Source organism: Cervus elaphus, chromosome 18 (genome assembly GCF_910594005.1).
Source record: "Cervus elaphus chromosome 18, mCerEla1.1, whole genome shotgun sequence".
In the NCBI taxonomy this organism is placed as follows: domain Eukaryota; kingdom Metazoa; phylum Chordata; class Mammalia; order Artiodactyla; family Cervidae; genus Cervus; species Cervus elaphus.
The window spans coordinates 52,252,845-52,272,265 of NC_057832.1; the positions used below are offsets into that span (position 1 = coordinate 52,252,845).

Consider the following 19,421-nt stretch of genomic DNA (forward strand, 5'->3'; position numbering starts at 1 on the left):
CACACAAAAGGCCAATGCCAGGAAGAGACAACTCACAGAATAACGACAGGCAGAAAAGTCTCTACCTTTACTAGTCATCGAGATATTCAAATTAAAACAACATACTATTTTTCAACCTCGAATTATCAAAGATCCAAGATTATTATATGAATACTCATATGTTACCGTTAGTTGTAAAAAGTGACACAACTTGAAAAAGTTATGCATTTACATGTATCAGATATTTACATCCTTTTATCTAGTACTTCCAACACCACTGGAAGATATGCAATAATTCAAAATAAAGAAATTCTATGCTCAAGTTCTCCACAGAATTATGACACATAATAGCAGAAAATCAGCAGCCTAAACTTTCAACTATAAGAAAATGATTAAGCTATCTGACAGTGGCTAGGTGAAATATTGTATAGCCACTTAAAATTATTTTTACAAAGGAAAAAACACCTAAATATTAAGTTGGAAAAAACCCTAAGAATATTAAATGGCACATGTAGTATGGTCACAGAGAAGCAATAAAGACATTAACAAAGATAGCCTCTGGGTGATGGGTTATAAGAAGACTGAACAGAATAATGGAAAGGAAAGACCAGTGTGAATGCCTATTCCACTTGCCTAAAAGTAAGGGATTCTTAATTAATTACTGTTCTAGAATTTCCAAATTTGAAACAATGAACATTATCACTTTATAACTCAATAGGGTTATAACAGCTAGATTATCCCTTAGGCTCAGTTCTCAAATGCTAAAAATTTAAAAATGCATTTTTAACCCATGTCAGAATTTAAGAATAACAGAAGAGTTTATTATTAGAAGAATCTATTAGCCTATATATTTTCTTTTTGTGGCAGAAGGGACAAAGTTTTCCTCCAGCTTTCTAGTCAAGAGAAAAAGAGGCATCAACTAGCAGACTTAATTATAGCTATTGCTTATCAAGTCACAGAATAAAAAAAGCAAGCACTGTAAAAGAACAGCCTTAGTCATCAAATCTTAAACGCAGAATCACCTAGCTCTCCCTAGGTATTAGGGAAGAAAAAGGAAACTCATTTAGTCCTGGAGAAATGAAATCTCCAATAGGAATCCCTGACTCATCCCCAAAGCATGAACCCGAAGGCTACTTCCCCTGTACAGGAGTTCAGAGACTGGGCACTTGTCCTTACAGCCTGCATCACCAAACAATGCCCTTTCCTGACAGGATATGCCCAAAGAGAACAAGAGGACCAACATGCCAAGTGGACAGGGGTCACACACCTCTCTTTCCACAACCAAAGTAAGACTGTATAAAACTAGTTTTAAACATTTTACATCTAAGTATATATTTTCTTTTATGTTTGCTAGCAAGTAATAAAAGGGGGACTCTGTCCAATTACTGTGATACCGTTTCAAAGATACCTAACACATTCAAAATTCCCAATAGGAAGAAGGAAACGTCTTCTTTAACTTTTTCAGAAAAAAGGGTAATTTGGGGGGAAAAAAATACATGGGCTAAGTATCAGGAGGAAATGTTTAAAATAAACCATAAATTATTTAATCAACATTTTTTACACTTTCAAAAGATATTAACAAAACCAAACTCCTATCTTCTATTATTGGTTTAGGGAGGCGAGAATCACAAAGCTCAACTATACTGTTATGCCACTGAGTAAAGTTAAGGGTTAAGAATTTTAACGCTAAAGTTTTACTAGACCGAAGTCTCTTTAAAATGTGAAAAGTATTTCGTATTTCAGTGCGAAAAGTCATTTCACCTGCACCTTGTAAACAATTAAACTGCACTTTGAAACAAAAACTACCAATGTTTGCGACTCATTTTTATACACATTAACTGTGTATCCTTTTCACAATCCAGAATTTCAGAGTTAGGTGACTACTCCCGAAGGTGAATCTTGCCCAGAAGCAAAATTTTCCCTAGCTTATTTCCCATTTCCAAACACCGCCAAGACTAAGGAGCAACCACTTCCCAAAGTCCCACTTCCTTTTCCATTCCCCAGACCTCCAGGGTTTCCAACGCCCCAGTCTTGCGCAATATCCGTAGGAGCAGCGCCGCAACCACCGCCTCCTAAACCGAGAAACAACCCTAAAGGGAACATTGTCCAGCAGAAAAATAAAGGAGGGGGGGTGGCAACGGAGGAAGTCGACTTCTGGTCCCACGCCTTCGGATCTGACCCCCTCGTAGTGATGGCTCGAGAGCAATTCCACGACCAAGACTTTTAACCTCCTCTCCAGCCCGCCAGTACAAGCAAAGGGCGGAAGGGGGAGGGGGATGTCGGAAGGGGGGTGGGGAGACTACGAAGGTTATCTCCCAGTTCAGGGCTTCAGCCCGTACAGTCGCCTCCGCCCCACCAGGACTATTGTTCCCAAGTTCCCCACCCCCACCCCGGATAGGAAGTGATAGTCACATCCCCTCCGCCTTCGGCAGTATCCCCTAGGGAGTCTGAAGTAGGCTTCCTTCAGGATAACCACGCACCCTCCACCCCCACGCCCTGCCTCTACGCACACTTACCCCTCAACCTCAAATCACGTTGACCCCCTACACCATCTAAAACCTGGGTCTCAAGAGACAGGAGACAGGACGGCAGTAAATGGAAATCGAACATACCACGAGATTTCCTATGGACTATCCTTTCTCTTGCATTGGAGATACTGCGAACCCAGAAAGAGCAAAAAGTCCTACCTTGCCCTCTTTTGAGACCAGCTTGAGCAAAGGGACCCCACGAGTTAAATGCAACCTTAATAGCCCCGTTCCTCAGTCCGGCGCTATCCGCTCTCCTTCCTGCCTCGACCCTCCCAGGAGGAGCAGACTGGATGGGGAGATGAGAAGAGCCCACCGGCCTGCGCCTCATTCGCCTCCCGCTCCCAGCCCGAGAAACAATAGGTGGTCGCGGGCGGCGGCGCTGAGTGCGGGCTTGGCCAGCGGCCTCTGTCTTCGCGTCCAAGACGCGGGTGGAAGGGGCCGCGATCGCAGGACGAGAGGAAAGGAGGACGAGGGGCGATCTCACCTCCCAGCCTCCGAATCCACCCCGGCCCTTGGGGTTGGCGCGCGCCCCCTCCGCCCGTCTCCTTACAGCCGCACACAAAGCGCTGGCGGCCGGGCCGGGCGGGCGAGGCGGCAGTAGGCTCGGATGCCGGTGAGAGGAGGCAACAGCAAGGGGAGGGACTCACCATGAAGTCCCGGGCGAAGTTGTCCTCCCCATTGTGGTCCGGACTCTTCATGGCCTGGACCCTCTGGATGAATTTCCTCAGGATCTCCACTTGCTCCATCCTCCCGCGTCCCCCCGGCTGCGGTCGCTGGCCCCCCCGCCGCCCGCCCGCCCGGCGCAGAGCCCGCTCAGTCTTCCCCAGCTCGCCCCCACTACCCGTCCCGTCTTTCCCGACCCCTGACGCTCCCTGCTCCTCCCTACCGCCCAAGGCAGCGGCGGCACCGGCGGCACCGGCCCGGCTCTCGATCCTACAACTTCCAGGAGCAGCCACTCTCCCACAGTAGTAGCCGAGCCGCAGCGGCTAGCGCCAACCCCAACCCCCAGCTTGCTCCATCCTCCTTCCCCGCCCTGCTCCTGCTCCGTCGGAGACGCAGCCACCGCCTTAGGAACACGGCTCTCCGATCGCCCTGCCCCCCCAACCCCTTCCCGGTTCCTCCTTCCCTCCCTCCCGACTAGCAACCGCAGCCGCCACTCTCCACGGGCGCGCCCCCGCCGCCACCCAGACGCGCGGCCCCGCGCAGCGGCTAGATCCCCGGGGCTACGCCGAGCTGAGCCGCGCCCGCTTGCCACGCCCCCAAGCCCGCCCCGCCGGTCCTAGCCGGGCTAGGAGTGGCTGGAAGGCGCTTCAGCCGTCAGCTGGGAGGCTTGACCTCATTTCCGGGGCGTGATTCCGCCACAGCAGTTTGCAGGTCTTAAGAGAGGTGGTTGGAGGGAATTCGACTCCGCCGGGCAGACCCTAGTCAGGTGGAGTAGGACTTGAGTTGGAAACTGCGGTCTCCCCGCCTTTTTGTGGAAAAAGCACATTTCTAGACTGCTTTCGCGCCGCCGCTAGCTGTGGGCTGGGACTGCAAGTCCCGGCCGGCAAGAGTCCAGGAGTAGGGGCGGGAGAGGGCGGCGGTGGGAAGAGAGGCATGCTGGGAACTGTAGTGTCTTCTCGTTCGCAGCAGGTACGTCTTCATCTTAATGTTGACGGCAATTAGATCTTGGCACTTTGGGCAATGGCTACGGCCAAGAGAAACGAAGCGCTTCTTCAGTGAGAGGACTTTTTTGCTTTTTTGAAAATCAGTCTAAAACCTGGTGAATGAGCGCCTGAGATTCACAGTGTGTCCTAATACATACCACACATGTTTGCTGAATTGGAGAGAATTTGTCTCGCCTTTAGATTCGGAGCAACTCAGAACTGAATAATAATTTTATTATATAAATTATATAATTTATATAATATAAATTATATAAATGATAACTGAAAAATAATAATTTTTACCATAGAATGCATCTTTGTAAGTCTTCTAGTAATCAAAGAAGTCTGTCCTAGTCTCATTCACCCTTTTACAATGAAAGTGTTTGCTCATGGTCCCCCAGTATATTCTTAGCAGAGCCCAAGCTAGAACTCAGATCCTTTTTATCTCACCCGCACCATGTTACCTCTCACTAAGGAGCGTAAACGTGATAATGTGACTGAAGTGGAAGACCTGATCCATGAACTTCTCTAGGTCACTTTCTTTTTTTCACTATACCCACAAACAACGCTTTTTCCAGATAAGATTGGTTAGGCAATTCGGTTAAAATAAATATCAGTAGCAAGCCCCGTTTCCCAGATGAGTGTTTAGAAGCACCGTGGAATTTAATAATAAACTTGAAGAAAACAGGTGTGAGTAGCAAGATCCAATTTCCTATTTGTTTTAAAGAAAAATATTTCTTTTTAAAATAATACAACTGATACATACCAATCTACTCTTCTTCTCAGAAAGAACCACTTCCAGATGTGTCCTTCCAAATGTCTTCCTGTGCATTTGTATACAGGTATGTGCATATAAAAAGATACAGTTTTGTCCTATATTTAAAAAAAGAGTTCCCTTAGAGGAATAGTTTAATTTCTGAGGTGAGCTTTTCAAACAAGGATCTGGAGTATTTTAATCAGATTATTGAGACTCACTGGATATGAGGAAAGATTAAGATCTGGATTCGCTCATCCACCAGTATAGCTCACTATAGGGTACCCTTTTCCCCTAGAACTAGGCAAGAAATTAGACTGTGAGCAGAGAAATGGGCAGATGATCAGGACTGCCTCTACTTTTGATATGTCAGAAGAATGTGCAAATCAGATTGATAAAGACTATATGCTGGACAAACTATATCAGTCTAGTGACAGTGGGGTGGAAAGTGTTAACTTGTTTGAGTTATCCAGCCCTATTTTGGCTGATGGTTTTGCTGGGGCTTTTTTGTTTTTGTTTTTAATTTTTCTTATTACAAGTTTCTCTCTCTCTCTCTCGCAACACGAGTGTCTCCAGATCTCAACAGCTACCTTTGGCATCTCATGTAGGTTAGGGAAAGCTAAAGTACCCTTATGGATTTCAGGTCTTTCTGGCCATGTATGAGTAAGTTGTGAGGTAATAAGGGGAGAGAATGGAATGAACACTTTTGGGAGGCAATACATGACACAACAAAAGCTGAAACTAAGATCATAGCACTGCAATTACAGAGACTCAGAAGGAGGTGAGAGAGAATGAAAGAACTCACAGAACTCAGTGACTGATTTAGTGGGCAAAAAAGAAGGTGAAATTTTAAAATAACTAAAATTGCCAGATTAGAAGAGATCAGAAAGTTTGACAGAACACGAGGCTGTGCATGGTATGGACAAATGGAGACTTTTGCACAGATGGTGTGAGAAACTGGCACACCATCTTTGGAAGCAGTTTGCCCTTGTGTGTGTGTGTGTGTGTGTGTGTGTGTTAGTTGCTCAGTGGTCTCTGCAACCGCATACCCCATTAACTATAGCCTGTGAGACACCTGTCCATGGAATTCTCCAGGCAAGAATACTGGAATAGGTTGCCATTCCTTTCTTCAGGGGATCTTCCCAACCCAGGGGTCAAACCCAGGTCTTTAATGTTGCAGGCAGATTCTTTCCCATCTCAACAACCAGAAAAGCCCAATTTGGCCATGTGTGTGAGTGTGTTAGTCACTCACTCATGTCCTACTCTTTGCAACCCCTTGGACTGTAGCCCACCAGGCTCCTCTGTCCATGGGATTCTCCAAGCAAGAATACTGGAGTGGGTTGCCATTTACTTCTCCAGGGGATCTTTACAACTCAAGGATCAAACCCATAAATGTATCAAAATGAAAATGTCATGCATACTTTGACTAAAAAATTTGTTGATAATATTTAGAGCTGTGTACAAGCATATGTACTTTATACAGGCTTATTTGTAATGGCAAGAGTGAAAACAGTGTACCTGCCTATCAAAAGAGCACTGGTTAAAAAAAAATGGCATATTTAAGTTCTATGAAGCCATTAAAAAATGAAAAAAATAGTCTGTGTTGAGGTCAAATAGGTTTCAGAATCTGCTTATTAAGTGGGAAAAGCTTGGCACACATTGCGTTCATGTTATTCCTCTATTTATGTAAAATGGAATGTGGATAAAATATGAATAAAATGCTTGAACATGCATAGAATTTTTCCAAAATATACTTCAAAAACTGTTAGCTATGATTGCCTCTAGGAGGACCTTGAGAATCTTTGGTAGAAAGGATACAACTTCCAATGAGCATACTCTGTTATATTCTGAGTATTTTAGGATGTGTGTGCATTACTTTTCAAACAAAGTTAAATCTATTTAATTAAAAAATGTTTAGACTTTCAGTCTAGGCAATAGGAAGAATGGCAGTATCTTTAATAGAAACACACAAAAAAGGAGGAAGCACATCTTGTCTGGGTGATGTTTTAAAATGGCACAAGCTGTTTCAGAATATCCACCTACTTATACCACAGTTCCCAAGGAATGTGACTGCTCTACTCATCCACAGCCAAGGATTTGGGCGCTTGACCCAGGTTAACCAACCCATGTTGACTGGCCAGCAGCCTTGACCTGATGTAGGAATGTGATCTGGGAGTGTCTGTTCTCACTGTTGAGAACTGGAACTTAAAACCTAGAGAGAGTAAGTCATTGAGCTCAAGGGCAGAAGCTGAATGCCCTGGGGTAGAATTAGGGGTTTGACAAAGCCTGTGAGAAGAGTAGGAAGTACGGAGAATCCGGTTAGTCAAGAAAGGAGCATGAAGTAAGCATACAGAAATAGTAAAGATGTCACCTTACACGCGTGTGTAAGAGGGGAGAGAGGGGGAGAATCTCTGGGACAGCTTAATTTCCTTGCACTTTCTAAGGCAGGTTCTGTTAACATTTATTCCAGTGGTCAATTCTGCTTTTCCTGAAATACAGTAGGGCAGTAATAAAGATCATGGGCTCTAAAATGAGAGAGATGAAGATTCAAAAGCCCATTACATTTCTTAACTCAGGGAAAATCACTTAACCTTGACTTTAAGCCTTAGTTTCATCTTCTAGAAATGCTAGCTGGTGCAGTCTTAACACGATGTGTTTCAGAATTAGCGTACTACGCCTCATACTTACTTATAGAAAACACAAAATAAGAACTGGTTAAAAAAAAAAAAAAGAACTGGTTAAACAAAGAAGGGAACAACAGAGGGTGAGATGATTGGAGGGCATCACCGACTGGATGGATATAAGTTTGAGCAAGCTCTGGGAGTTGGTGATGGACAGGGAAGCCTGGCGTGCTGCAGTTCGTGAGGTCGCAAAGAGTTTGGACACAACTGAGCGACTGAACTGAACTGAAAGAAAGATTTAATGATTTCCAGATCTTTTACTTTTTTGCCCCAACCTCTCTTCTTTGGCTCTTTCCCTACTCAATAGTAACCTTCACTGTGGGTAAATATGTGAGGGGTGAGAAGAAAGCCAAATAATGTTTTAAAAGATCTCCCTTAGTACTTTTGTGAAGATTTTAGTGGGAGTTTAAAACTAATAATCTGAAAGAGAGTTGAGGATTATATATCTATTTCATATTCATAGTGTTCCTTCCCCTTCTAGCTCAGGTGGAAGTAATGCTTTATATCTATATAGAAATTTAAACTTTTGTCATATTGTTATGTCTATTCTCATAAAAACTGCCCTTGTTATAGCTTTCATAGTTGTAGCTCTATGTGAGTTCTGGTTTTTTTCTATTACCTGGGAAGTTATTTGGCATCTCTGATTCATTAATAGATGAAAAACTGAATAAAACATGGGAGTGAACCTGAGTAGCTCATGTGAAAAACAAATGTCAGGTGCATGACCAGAAGCCACAGGTCCTGAGTTTCCAGCTTGTTGCATAAACCACTGAGTCACAGTGCTTTTATACCTGGTATAAGTGAAACTACAGATAAAGAATCAAACCCATTCCTAAGAGTCTCCTAAAGTAGCACTTCTAATATTAACCTTTCATTTCATGCTCCAGTCCTCAGTCTTCTCTCTACTCTCAAACTTAAGGACTAGTAGCTGATAAGTTATGGGAGCATGGATAAGAAAGGAGAGAGGGAAATTCTTCTCTACTTTATTTCTGGTATTCTTTACTCCCCCATCCCTAGACTTAGTTATAGCAACAGAGCTCTTTACATCTTTTTTTTTCTTTTTTCATTGAACTGGGTCTTCATTGCTGCATGCAGTCTTTCTCTAGTTGTCGCAAGCAACTCTCTAGTTGAGGTGTGTGAATTTCTCACTGTGGTGGCTTCTCTTGTTGCAGAGCATGGGCTCTAGGTGCACTTCACTTGTCGTGGCGCACAGTTTAGTTGCTCTGCAGCATGTGGGATATTCCCAGACCAGGGAGCAAATCCATGTTCCCTGCATCGGTGAGCGGATTCTTAACCATTGGACCACCAGGGAAGTCCTATGTTCACCATTTTTTAACATGTGAGTTTATTATTGAAATAAGAAATTCAGTTTATAGGGAACTGGATGCAAAAGGAGCATATCTTCTTTAGTCTATAGTAGAATAAGACTTTTAGAAGAAAGGCATATAAAAGTGGAAAGAAATTTGGAAAGGATGAAATTTTAAAATAAAATGCATTTCTAAAGTTATGTGTCAAGAGGTTTTGTTTTTTTTTTAATATTGTACTCCTTGTTTATTCTCATAACTCTGCCCTAAAGTAAGCAAGCTGGATAATATCATCTCTATCCTTATTTATACATTAGAATACTAGTAAGGATGCCTAAGCTTAAAGAAATGAAATGATTTGCCCAAAATCATATAGATGGCAGAAATGAAATCAAAACCCTGATGATTCTCAACTCTCTTGAAGCTTCAGTGTTACGCAACAAAGGCTGAATAGGATAACAATAAATGCTAACTACAGTTCAGTTCAGTTCAGTCACTCAGTCGTGTCTGACTCTTTGTGACCCCATGAATCTCAGCATGCCAGGCCTCCCTGTCCATCACAAACTCCCGGAGTTTACTCAAACTCATGCCCATCAAGTCGGTGATGCCATACAGCCATCTCATCCTCTGTCGTCCCCTTCTCCTCCTGCCCCCAATCCCTCCCAGCATCAGGGTCTTTTCCAGTGAGTCAACTCTTCGCATGAGGTGGCTAAAGTACTGGAGTTTCAGCTTCAGCATCAGTCCTTCCAATGAACACCCAGGACTGATCTCCTTTAGGATGGACTGGTTGGATCTCCTTGCAGTCCAAGGGACTCTCAAGAGTCTTCTCCAACATCACAGTTCAAAAGCATCAATTTTTCAACACTCAGCTTTCTTCACAGTCCAACTCTCACATTCATACATGACCACTGGAAAAACCATAGCCTTGACCAGACAGACCTTTGTTGGCAAAATAGTGTCTCTGCTTTTTAATATGCTGTCTAGGTTGGTCATAACTTTCCTTCCAAGGAGTAAGCGTCTTTTAATTTCATGGCTGCAGTTACTATCTCCAGTGATTTTGGAGCCCCCAAAAATAAAGTCTGACACTGTTTCCACTGTCTCCCCATCTATTTCCCATGAGGTGATGGGACCAGATGCCATGATCTTAGTTTTCTGAATACTGAGCTTTAAGCCAACTTTTTCACTCTCCTCTTTCACTTTCATCAAGAGGCTTTTTAGTTCCTCTTCACTTTCTGCCATAAGGGTGGTGTCATCTGCATATCTGAGATTATTGATATTTCTCCTGGCAATATTGATTCCAGCTTGTGCTTCTTCCAGACCAGCGTTTCTCATGATGTACTCTGCATATAAGTTAAATAAGCAGGGTGACAATATACTGCCTTGAGGTACTCCTTTTCCTATTTGGAACCAGTCTGATCCTTTCACATGATGACTTTTAGTTCCTGTATTCAGGAATGGGTTGTTAACAAGGACTGTAACATATGACTGCACCATGTATAAAATCCATCCAGTATATTGGTTGGACTCAGGTTCAACTGTCAGCAAAAAGCCACAAAATAAAACAGGCAAAAAAATCCCTTTTATTCAGTGACTGCTGTTATTTTAAATTAAAGATAAATTGTGGACAGAAACAGAGAAATACTGTATTATTTCACTTATATATGGAATCTAAAACAAATTCATAGAAAAAGAGTTCATACTTGTGGTTACCAGAGGCAGAGGTGTGGGGAGGGGAGACTAGAGAAAGTATTCAAACTATATAAACTTCCAGTTATTACATAAATAAGTATAGAGATATGCTATGCAATATGATGACTGTAGTTAACACTTTGATGATATATAGGAAAATTGTAGAAAGAAGAGTAAATCCTAAGAGTTCTCATCACAAGGAGAAACACTATTTTCTTTTTCTTTTTATTGTATTTATGAGATGATGGATGTTAGCTAAACCTTGTGGTAATCATTTCACAATATATATAAATCAGACTATCATGCTGTACACCTTAAACCTACACAGTGATTCATGTCAACTATTTCTCAATAAAACTAGAAAAAATAAATAGTGATTCCACTTATATATGAGGTATCTAAAATTGTCAAATTCATAGAAACATAAACTAGAATGGTGGTTACCTGAGTCTAGGAGTAGGGGGAAGGGCAGTTGTTTATTGGGTTTAAGTTTTGATTTGCAAGATTTTAACAACAATGTAAATATACCTAATATCACTGAACTGTACACTTTAAAGTGTTTTACTGTCTCCTGGAGGGAAGAGACACTTTATATATACTTAGTACCCTGATCTTTATGTCTGTTGGCACCAGTTGGGTGTCTGCTGTCTGGGATGTCTCTTCATTGCCTGGCTCTGATAGCCAGGAAGCTTGCATTTCTGGGTCCCATGGCACTGTGGCAATTCTTTGGCAAGTTATACCCCCAAGGCACTGTACAGAGTATAGACTGAGACACACCCCCCAGCATTTCTGTGAAGGTGGCCTCTTTGTTTATTTTGGATTTTCAGTCTGAGGAGCAGTCTTCAGGTTTGGCCACACTTTGTGGCATGTAGATCTGCCGTCAAGAAACATAGGCCTTGCCTTGTCATGCCATCTGGGCTGTTTCCCTGTGCCTTGCTTCAGTTAATCAGTATCATCCAGCAAAGACTTCATACACTTGTCTGGAGCCCTGATATTTGCAAGTGCCACCTAGGGACCCCTTCAGATCATCTGGGTATGGTGGCCAGTGGGACTTACACTTGTGGTCCTACAGGACTGTATACATTTGCATACATTTAAAAACTGATACTTGAATGTCTCACTTCCAAACAGCCTAAATCGAGGTGCTGAGATCTTCCACTTTGGGACACTGGAAGATCTTGTCACATACTTAACAACTGGGACCTATTAGAAATATAAGAAGTCTGCTTGGTCAAGCACAAAGATTTGAGAGATAGGCAAGAGGAAATGAAACAGCAAATTTCATCTCCTACTTGAGGCCACACCTTCAAGACTGGGAGAGATGGTTTCATCTGCTATTAGAAACCAACACACAGAGTCACGCAAAATGAAGAAACAAAGGAATATGTTCCAAATGAAAGAAAAAAATGAACCCTCAGGAAAACAAAACATTAATGAAGTGGAGATAAGTAGTTTTTATGATAAAGAGTTGAAATTAATGGTTATAAAGGTGCTCTCTGATCTGGAGAGAACACAGTGAAAATGTGACAAAGAGATGGCAAATGTAAGAAAGTACCAAAAAAGGTCACAGAGCAAAGAATCCAATGACTGAGCTGAAAAATACACTAGCTGGGTTTAAGAGCAGACTAGATGAAGCAGGAAAAAAGATCAGTCAACTCAAAGATAGAGCAGTGAAACTCACCCAATCAGAGAAGCACAGTGAATATAGCTTAAGGAACTAATGGTACATCAAACAGACTAACATTTGTATCATTGAGCTCCCAAAGGAGAAGAGAGAAAGGGGCAGAAATCTTATTTGAAGAAATAATGGCTAAATAGTTCTCTAACCTGAGGAAGGAAACAGACATTTAAATCCAGAAATCCCAGCGTTCCAAATGAGGGGAAATCAAGAGGCCCACATACCAAGACATGCTATACTTTAAATGTCAAAAATAAAGTAAAGACTTGCTGCTGCTGCTAAGTCACTTCAGTCATGTCCAACTCTGTGCGACCCCATAGACGGCAGCCCAACCAGGCTCCCATGTCCCTGGGATTCTCCAGGCAAGAACACTTGAGTGGGTTGCCATTTCCTTCTCCAAAAAATAAAGGTTAGAGAATCTTAAAAGTAGCAAGAGAAAACTAACTTGCTACACACAAGGAAACCCCCGTAAGACTTCCCAGAGTTTTCAACAAAAACTTTGCAGGCTATAAAGGAATGGCACAATATATTCAAAGTGCTGAAAGAAAAATACTTCTAACCAAGAATATTATACATAGCAGCAGAGCTCACTCAGAAGTGAAGGAGAGAGAAAGCGTTTTCCATATGTGCAAAAGCTAGAGTTCATCACCATTAAACTGGTCTTAAAATAAATACCAGTGGAAATTCTTTGAGCTAAAAAGAAAGGGTGCTAATTAATAACAAGAGCACATGAAAATAAATCTCACTGGAAAGGCAAATATATAGTAAAGATAGTGAATTAATCACTTATAAAGCTAGTGTGAAGGTTAAAAGACAAAAGTAGTAAAAAAAAAAATTAGTTACAAGGGATACGCAAGAGAAAAAGATGTAAAATGTGACATCAAAAACATTAAAATGTGGTGGGAGAAGTAATAACAAGCTTAACAGTTGGATCAAACTTAAGTTATTTTTACTTAGAATTTTATAGATTAAAGTTGTTATATATAAGCTTCATGGTAACCACAAAGCAAAAATCTTGAATAAATACACAAAAGATAAACAGAAATGAATATAAACATACCATTAAAGAAATTTAACCTACAGTCAAAGAGAGCAGGAGAAGAATAAAGGCACAGAAAGGAACTACAAAAACAGTCAGAAAATAATTTACAAAATGGCACTAAACACATATCTTTCAATAATTACTTTGAAAATGGACTAAATGCTCCAATCAAAAGACTGAATGGCTAAATGTATTTTTTCTTTTTTTAAAGATCCATCTATATACTCTACAAAAGACTCACTTTAAATGTTGAGAATCACACAGACTGAAAGTGAAGGTATATTTTCCATGCAAATGAAAGCCAAAAGTAAGGTGAAATAGCTATGCTTATATCAGACAAAATAGAATTTAAAACAAAGAATGTGATAAGAGACAAAGAAAGACATTACATAATGATAAAGGGTCAATCCAACAGAAAGATAAAACATTTTATAAATATTTATGCACCAAGCATAGGTCACCTAAATTTTGGAAGCAAATATTAGCATAGCTAAAGGGAGAAATATATAGTACAATAATAGTAGGTGACTTTAGTATCCCACTTACATCAATGGATAAATCTTTGAGACAAAACATCAATAAATAAACACCTTGACCTTGAACAGCATACTAGACCTGATAGACTTAACAGGTGTTTACATATGATCTGTATTCCATCCAAAAGCAACAGAATACATTCTTCTCAAGTGCACGTGGAATACTTTCTAATATCGATCATATATTAGGGCACGAAGCAAGTCTTGATACATTTAAGAGGACTGAAATCATATCAAGCATCTTCTCCAACCACAATGGTATGAAAGTGAAAGTGTTAGTTGCTCAGTCATATGCAACTCTTTGCAACCTCATGCACTATAGCCCACCAGGCTCCTTTGTGGCATTTCCTAGGGAAGTATACTGGAGTGGGTTCCCATTCCCTTCTCCAGGGGATCTCGAACCCAGGTCTTCTGCATTGTATGCAGTTCTTTACCATTTGAGCAACCAGGGAAGCCCTTGAAACTAGAATAAATAACATGAAGAAAACTGGAAGATTTGCAAAAATGTGGAGGTTAAACAACATGCTACTGAACAACCGAAGGGTCAAAGAAGAAATTAAAAAATATATAAAAATATACCTTGAGACAAATGAAAATAGAAAAAGAATATACCAAAATTTATAGGGTGCAGCAAGAGTAGTTCTAAAATGGCAGTTCAAAGCAATAAATGCCTTTCTCAAGAATTAAGAAAGTCTTAAACAACCTAACTTTAGTTTTTTTTCTTTTTCATTATGGTTTATTATAGCATATTCAATATAGTTCCCAGTGCTATACAGTAGGACCTTATTATTCATCCATTCTATATGTAATGGTTTGCATCTGCTAATCCCAAACTCCCATCCATCCCTACACCACTCCCCCATCCCATTGGCAACCACAAATTTGTTCTTTATATCTATGAGCCTCTTTCTGTTTCACAGTGCAAGGGAAAGTCACTCAGTCATGTCTGACTCTTTGCAACCCCATGGCAATACAGTCCTGGAATTCTGCAAGCCAGTATACTGAAGTGGATAGCCTTTTCCTCCTCTAGAGGATCTTCCCAACCCAGGGATTGAACCCAGGTCTCCCGCATTGCAGGCAGATTCTCTACCAGTTGAGCCACGAGAGAAGCCCAAGACTACTGGGGTGGGTAGCCTATTCCTTCTCCAGGGGATCTTCCCGACCCAGGAATTGAACCAGGGACTCCTGCATTGCAGGTGGATTCTTTACCAACTGAGCTATGAGGGAAGCCCTGCCCTTCTGAAATCTAAAATATGACACAAATGAACTTGTGTCATATTTTAGATTTCAGATATAAGTAATATGGTAGTTGTCAAACAACATAATCTACACTTCAAGGAATTAGAAAAAGAAGAATGAACAAAGCTCAAAGTTAGTAGAAGGAAGGAAATACAATTAGAGCAGGAGTAAATTAAAATGAGACTAAAAAGACAATAGAAGGAGATGGGAGGGAGGTTCAGAAGGAAAGGGATATATGTATAGCTATGGCTGATGCTGATTCATGTTGAGGTTTAATAGAAAACAACAAAATTCTGTAGCGTGATTATCCTTTAATTAACAAATAAATAAATTAAAAAAATAGAAAAGATCAATGAAATGAAGAGCTGGTTATTTGAAAAGATAAACAAAATTGAGAAGTTCTTAGAGACTTGCCAAGAAAAAAAAGACTCAAAATCAGAAATGAAAGAGGAGGTAATATGATCAATACCACAGAGACAGAGTGGATTATCAGTTCAGTTCAGTTCAGTCGTGTCCGACTCTTTGCAACCTCATAGACTGCAGCACAACAGGCCTCCCTGTCCATCACCAACTTCCAGAGTTTACTCAAAGTCATGTCCATCTAGTCAGTGATGCCATCCAACCATCTCATCCTCTGTCGACCCCTCTCCTCCCGCCTTCACTCTTTCCCAGCATCAGGGTCTTTTTCAAATGAGTCAGCTCTTCACATTGGGCGGCCAAAGTATTGGAGTTTCAGTTACAACATCAGTCCTTCCAATGAGCACCCAGGACTGATCTCCTTTAGGATGGACTGGTTGGATCTCCTTGCAGTCCAAGGGACTCTCAAGAGTCTTCTCCAGCACCACTATTCAAAAGCATCAGTTTTTCGGCACTCAGCTTTCTTTATAGTCCAACTCTCACATCCATACATGACTACTGGAAAAACCATAGCCTTGACTAGACGGACCTTTGTTGGCAAAATAGTGTCTCTGCTTTTTCATATGCTGTCTAGGTTGGTCATAACTTTCCTTCCAAGGAGTAAGTGTCTTTTCATTTCATGGCTGTAATTACCATCCACAGTGATTTTGGAGCTCAAAAAAATAAAGTCTGACACTCTTTCCACTGTTTCCCCATCTATTTCCCATGAAGTGATGGGACCAGATGTCATGATCTTAGTTTTCTGAATGTTGAGCTTTAAGCCAACTTTTTCACACTCCTCTTTCACTTTCATCAAGAGACTCTTTAGTTCTTCTTCACTTTCTGCCATAAGGGTGGTGTCATCTGCATATCTGAGGTCATTGATATTCCTCACTGAAATCTTGATTCCAGCTTGTGCTTCATCCAGCCCAGCATTACCAATGATGTACTCTGCATATAAGTCAAATAAGCAGGGTGACAGTATGCAGCCTTGATGTACTCCTTTCCTGATTTGGAACCAGTCTGTTGTTCCATGTCCAGTTCCAACTGTTGCTTCCTGACCTGCATACAGATTTCTCAAGAGGCGGGTCAGGTGGTCTGGTATTCCCATCTCTTTCAGAATTTTCCACAGCCTGTTGTGATCCACACAGTCAGAGGCTTTGGCATAGTCAATAAAGCAGAAATAGATGTTTTTCTGGAACTCTCTTGCTTTTTCAATGATCCAGTGGATGTTGGTAATTTGATCTCTGGTTCCTCTGCCTTTTCTAAGACCAGCTTGAACATCGGAAGTTCACAGTTCACATACTGTTGAAGCCTGGCTTGGAGAATTTTGAGGATTAGTTTGCTAGCGTGTGAGATGAGTGCAGTTGTGCAGTAGTTGTGCCTTCTTTCGCATTGCATTTCTTTGGGATTGGAATGAAAACTGACCTTTTCCAGTCCTGTGGCTACTGCTGAATTTTCCAAATTTGCTGGCATATTGACTGCAGCACTTTCACAGCATCATCTTTTAGAATTGATATAGCTCAACTGGAATTCCATTACCTCCGTTAGCTTTGTGTGTAGTGATGCTTCCTAAGGCCCACTTGACTTTGCATTCCAGGTTGTCTGGCTCTAGGTGAGTGATCACACCATCGTGATTATCTGGGTCGTGAAGATCTTTTTTGCACAATTCTTCTGTGTATTCTTGCCACCTCTTCTTAATATCTTCTGCTTCTGTTAGGCCCATATTATTTCTGTCCTTTATTGTGCCCATCTTTGCATCAAATATTCCCTTGGTATCTCTAATTTTCTTGAAGAGATCTCTAGTCTTTCCCATTCTATTGTTTTCCTCTATTTCTTTGCATAGATCATAAAAGTGAAAAAGTGAAAGTGTTAGTTGCTCAGTTGTGTCTGACTCTTTGCAACACTGCCAAGCTCCTCTGTCCATGGGATTCTTCAGTCAAGAATACTGGATTGGGTTGCCATTCCCTTCTCCAGAAGCCTACACACACACACAAGTGGAATCACACAGTATTTGTCTTTGTGACTGATTTGTATATAATACAGCACATTTTCTTTATTCATTCATCTAAGGACTGGGCTGTTTCTACCTTTGGCCATTGTGAGTGGTGCTGCTGTGAACATGTGTGTACGTGTATGTAGAGCAATATTGCTGGGTCATATGGTACTTCTGTGTTCAACTTTCTGAGGAACCACTAACCTATTTTCTACAGTGGCTGCACCTTTTTATATTCTCACCAGCAATGTACAAGGGTTCCAATTTCTCCTTATCCTTGCCAACACTTGCTATTTTCCTTAAAAATATTTTTTTCTTTTGCTAATTTCTAGTGATCTTAGTGGGTTTGAAGTGGTACCTTGTGGTTTGATTTGCATTTTCCAAAGATCATCGATGTTGAGCATCTTTTCTTACGCTTTTTGATTATTCGTATATCTTCTTTGAAAGCATGTCTGTTCATGTCTTTTGTTCACTTTTTAGTTATATTCTTTGTCTTTGCACTGTTGAGTGATAGCAGTTCTTTCTGTCTTATAGTTACTAGACCCCTATCAGGTATATATGAGTTGCAGATATTTTTTCCCATCCCATGGGTTGTCTTTTTCCTTGGGTTTTAAAACACTAAAACACTGCTCTCTGCTACTTCCATCCTATCTCTTTTTCAATTTTGAATACCTAATATATTGTTAGTCACTGTTTTAGGTACTAGCGGTAAAAATACAACTATTGTTTACTCTCTTCACACACTTTTTTTTTTCCTTCACTGTCTGTTGTTTTTCTCTTAATGCCTTAGTGTGAGCATTTTCTGGAGTTATGTTACTTTCTCTGTGGAGGCTTCTTGCCCCTTTTTTTGTCCCCGATAAAGCGTATTTAACCTTCAGGGCCCAGTCTAAACATCAGTCCTCTGGGAAGATTCTGTGATTTCACCAGGAATAATTAATCACTCCTTCTTTGATCCTATAGCACTGTATACATTTAAAACAATATTCTAGTCTTTACATTGTTTCATAACTGTTTATTTATATCTCTGGGATGTGAGCTCTTTAACATAGAGATCTTATCCTCATAATTAATAAATTTCTCCCAAGCTCCAGTAGAAGTCGGACACATAGAGGTTATTCAATAAATACTAAGTTATCGGACCCTTCTTTTTTTAAACTTTTCTTTATGAAAAATTTTAAATTTATTAAAAAAGACAATAGTGAGATGAATTACTGTTACTTATCTGTCAGCTTTGACAATTATCAGCCTGTGACCAGTCTCATCTCGTCTACTTCCCTTCCATTCCCTCTCTCCAGTGAATTATTTTGAAGCAAACCTCAGAAATCATTTCAGTCAAAAATGCTTTTCTGATATTTTTAAAGGGAATGTTTAAATATTAAATATAAAACTTTAGTGTACATGGAGTCAGCTAACTAGAACCCTCAATTAACTGTCCCCCAATTTTAACAGAACAAGACAGATGAGAAATTATCTGTGATCTCAAAGCTTATATAATTTGATTTAGTAGGTTCTAATCTTGTAACAAATCCAACATAACCTTCTAAATTTCTATACTTAGAAAAACTCTCAGATTTCACTAAGCTTAATGGTATTGCAAGACCTAAATTATCATAGAAATAGCCAAGGTAAAGTATTTCACTTAGGCAAGAAATATACTTTTTTATGGTAAAGTTAAAAAAATTTTTTTTGTTAAATCTCATTCCATCAGAAACATGTTTCATTACATTTAGATATAAAATGATAAAGCTGGAGGCACAAAAATTTTTTTAAATTACATTGCATAATGAAGTGTGGAGTGTTATATGAGTATGGTTAAGAATATTGAAAATTACTACCCTTTACTTTTTTTAATTTAAGGAACATCTTTTGAGCTCTTTCTATTTCCTGCATTACCTTTGGGGGTCTGTTGGAAACTTGTGAAGGTTTTTTCTGATACATCTAATGATTTACCAC

The 19,421-nt window shown here is 40.6% G+C and overlaps 1 protein-coding gene and 1 long non-coding RNA gene across 4 annotated transcripts in view; one reads left to right on the top strand and one right to left on the bottom strand.

Annotated features, from left to right (window-relative positions):
* Positions 1 to 3,613, bottom strand: part of PTPN12 (protein tyrosine phosphatase non-receptor type 12) — an 86,168-nt gene extending 82,555 nt beyond the window's left edge. Inside the window, exon 1 of one of the 3 annotated variants that reach the window (XM_043871591.1) lies at positions 3,155 to 3,613. In XM_043871591.1, the coding sequence (XP_043727526.1) occupies positions 3,155 to 3,253 (99 nt within the window). In that variant the 5' untranslated portion in view covers positions 3,254 to 3,613. Of the gene's footprint in view, positions 1 to 1,985; positions 2,360 to 2,991; positions 3,011 to 3,154 lie in introns of those variants that run through there. The other 2 variants (XM_043871594.1, XM_043871593.1) reach the window with 2 other exon arrangements.
* Positions 3,614 to 3,869: 256 nt separating this feature from the next.
* Positions 3,870 to 19,421, top strand: part of LOC122674785 — a 69,851-nt gene continuing 54,299 nt past the window's right edge. Inside the window, exons 1-2 of the long non-coding RNA XR_006335034.1 lie at positions 3,870 to 4,139; positions 4,940 to 4,995. This is a non-coding gene — a long non-coding RNA (uncharacterized LOC122674785). The remainder of the gene's footprint in view (positions 4,140 to 4,939; positions 4,996 to 19,421) is intronic.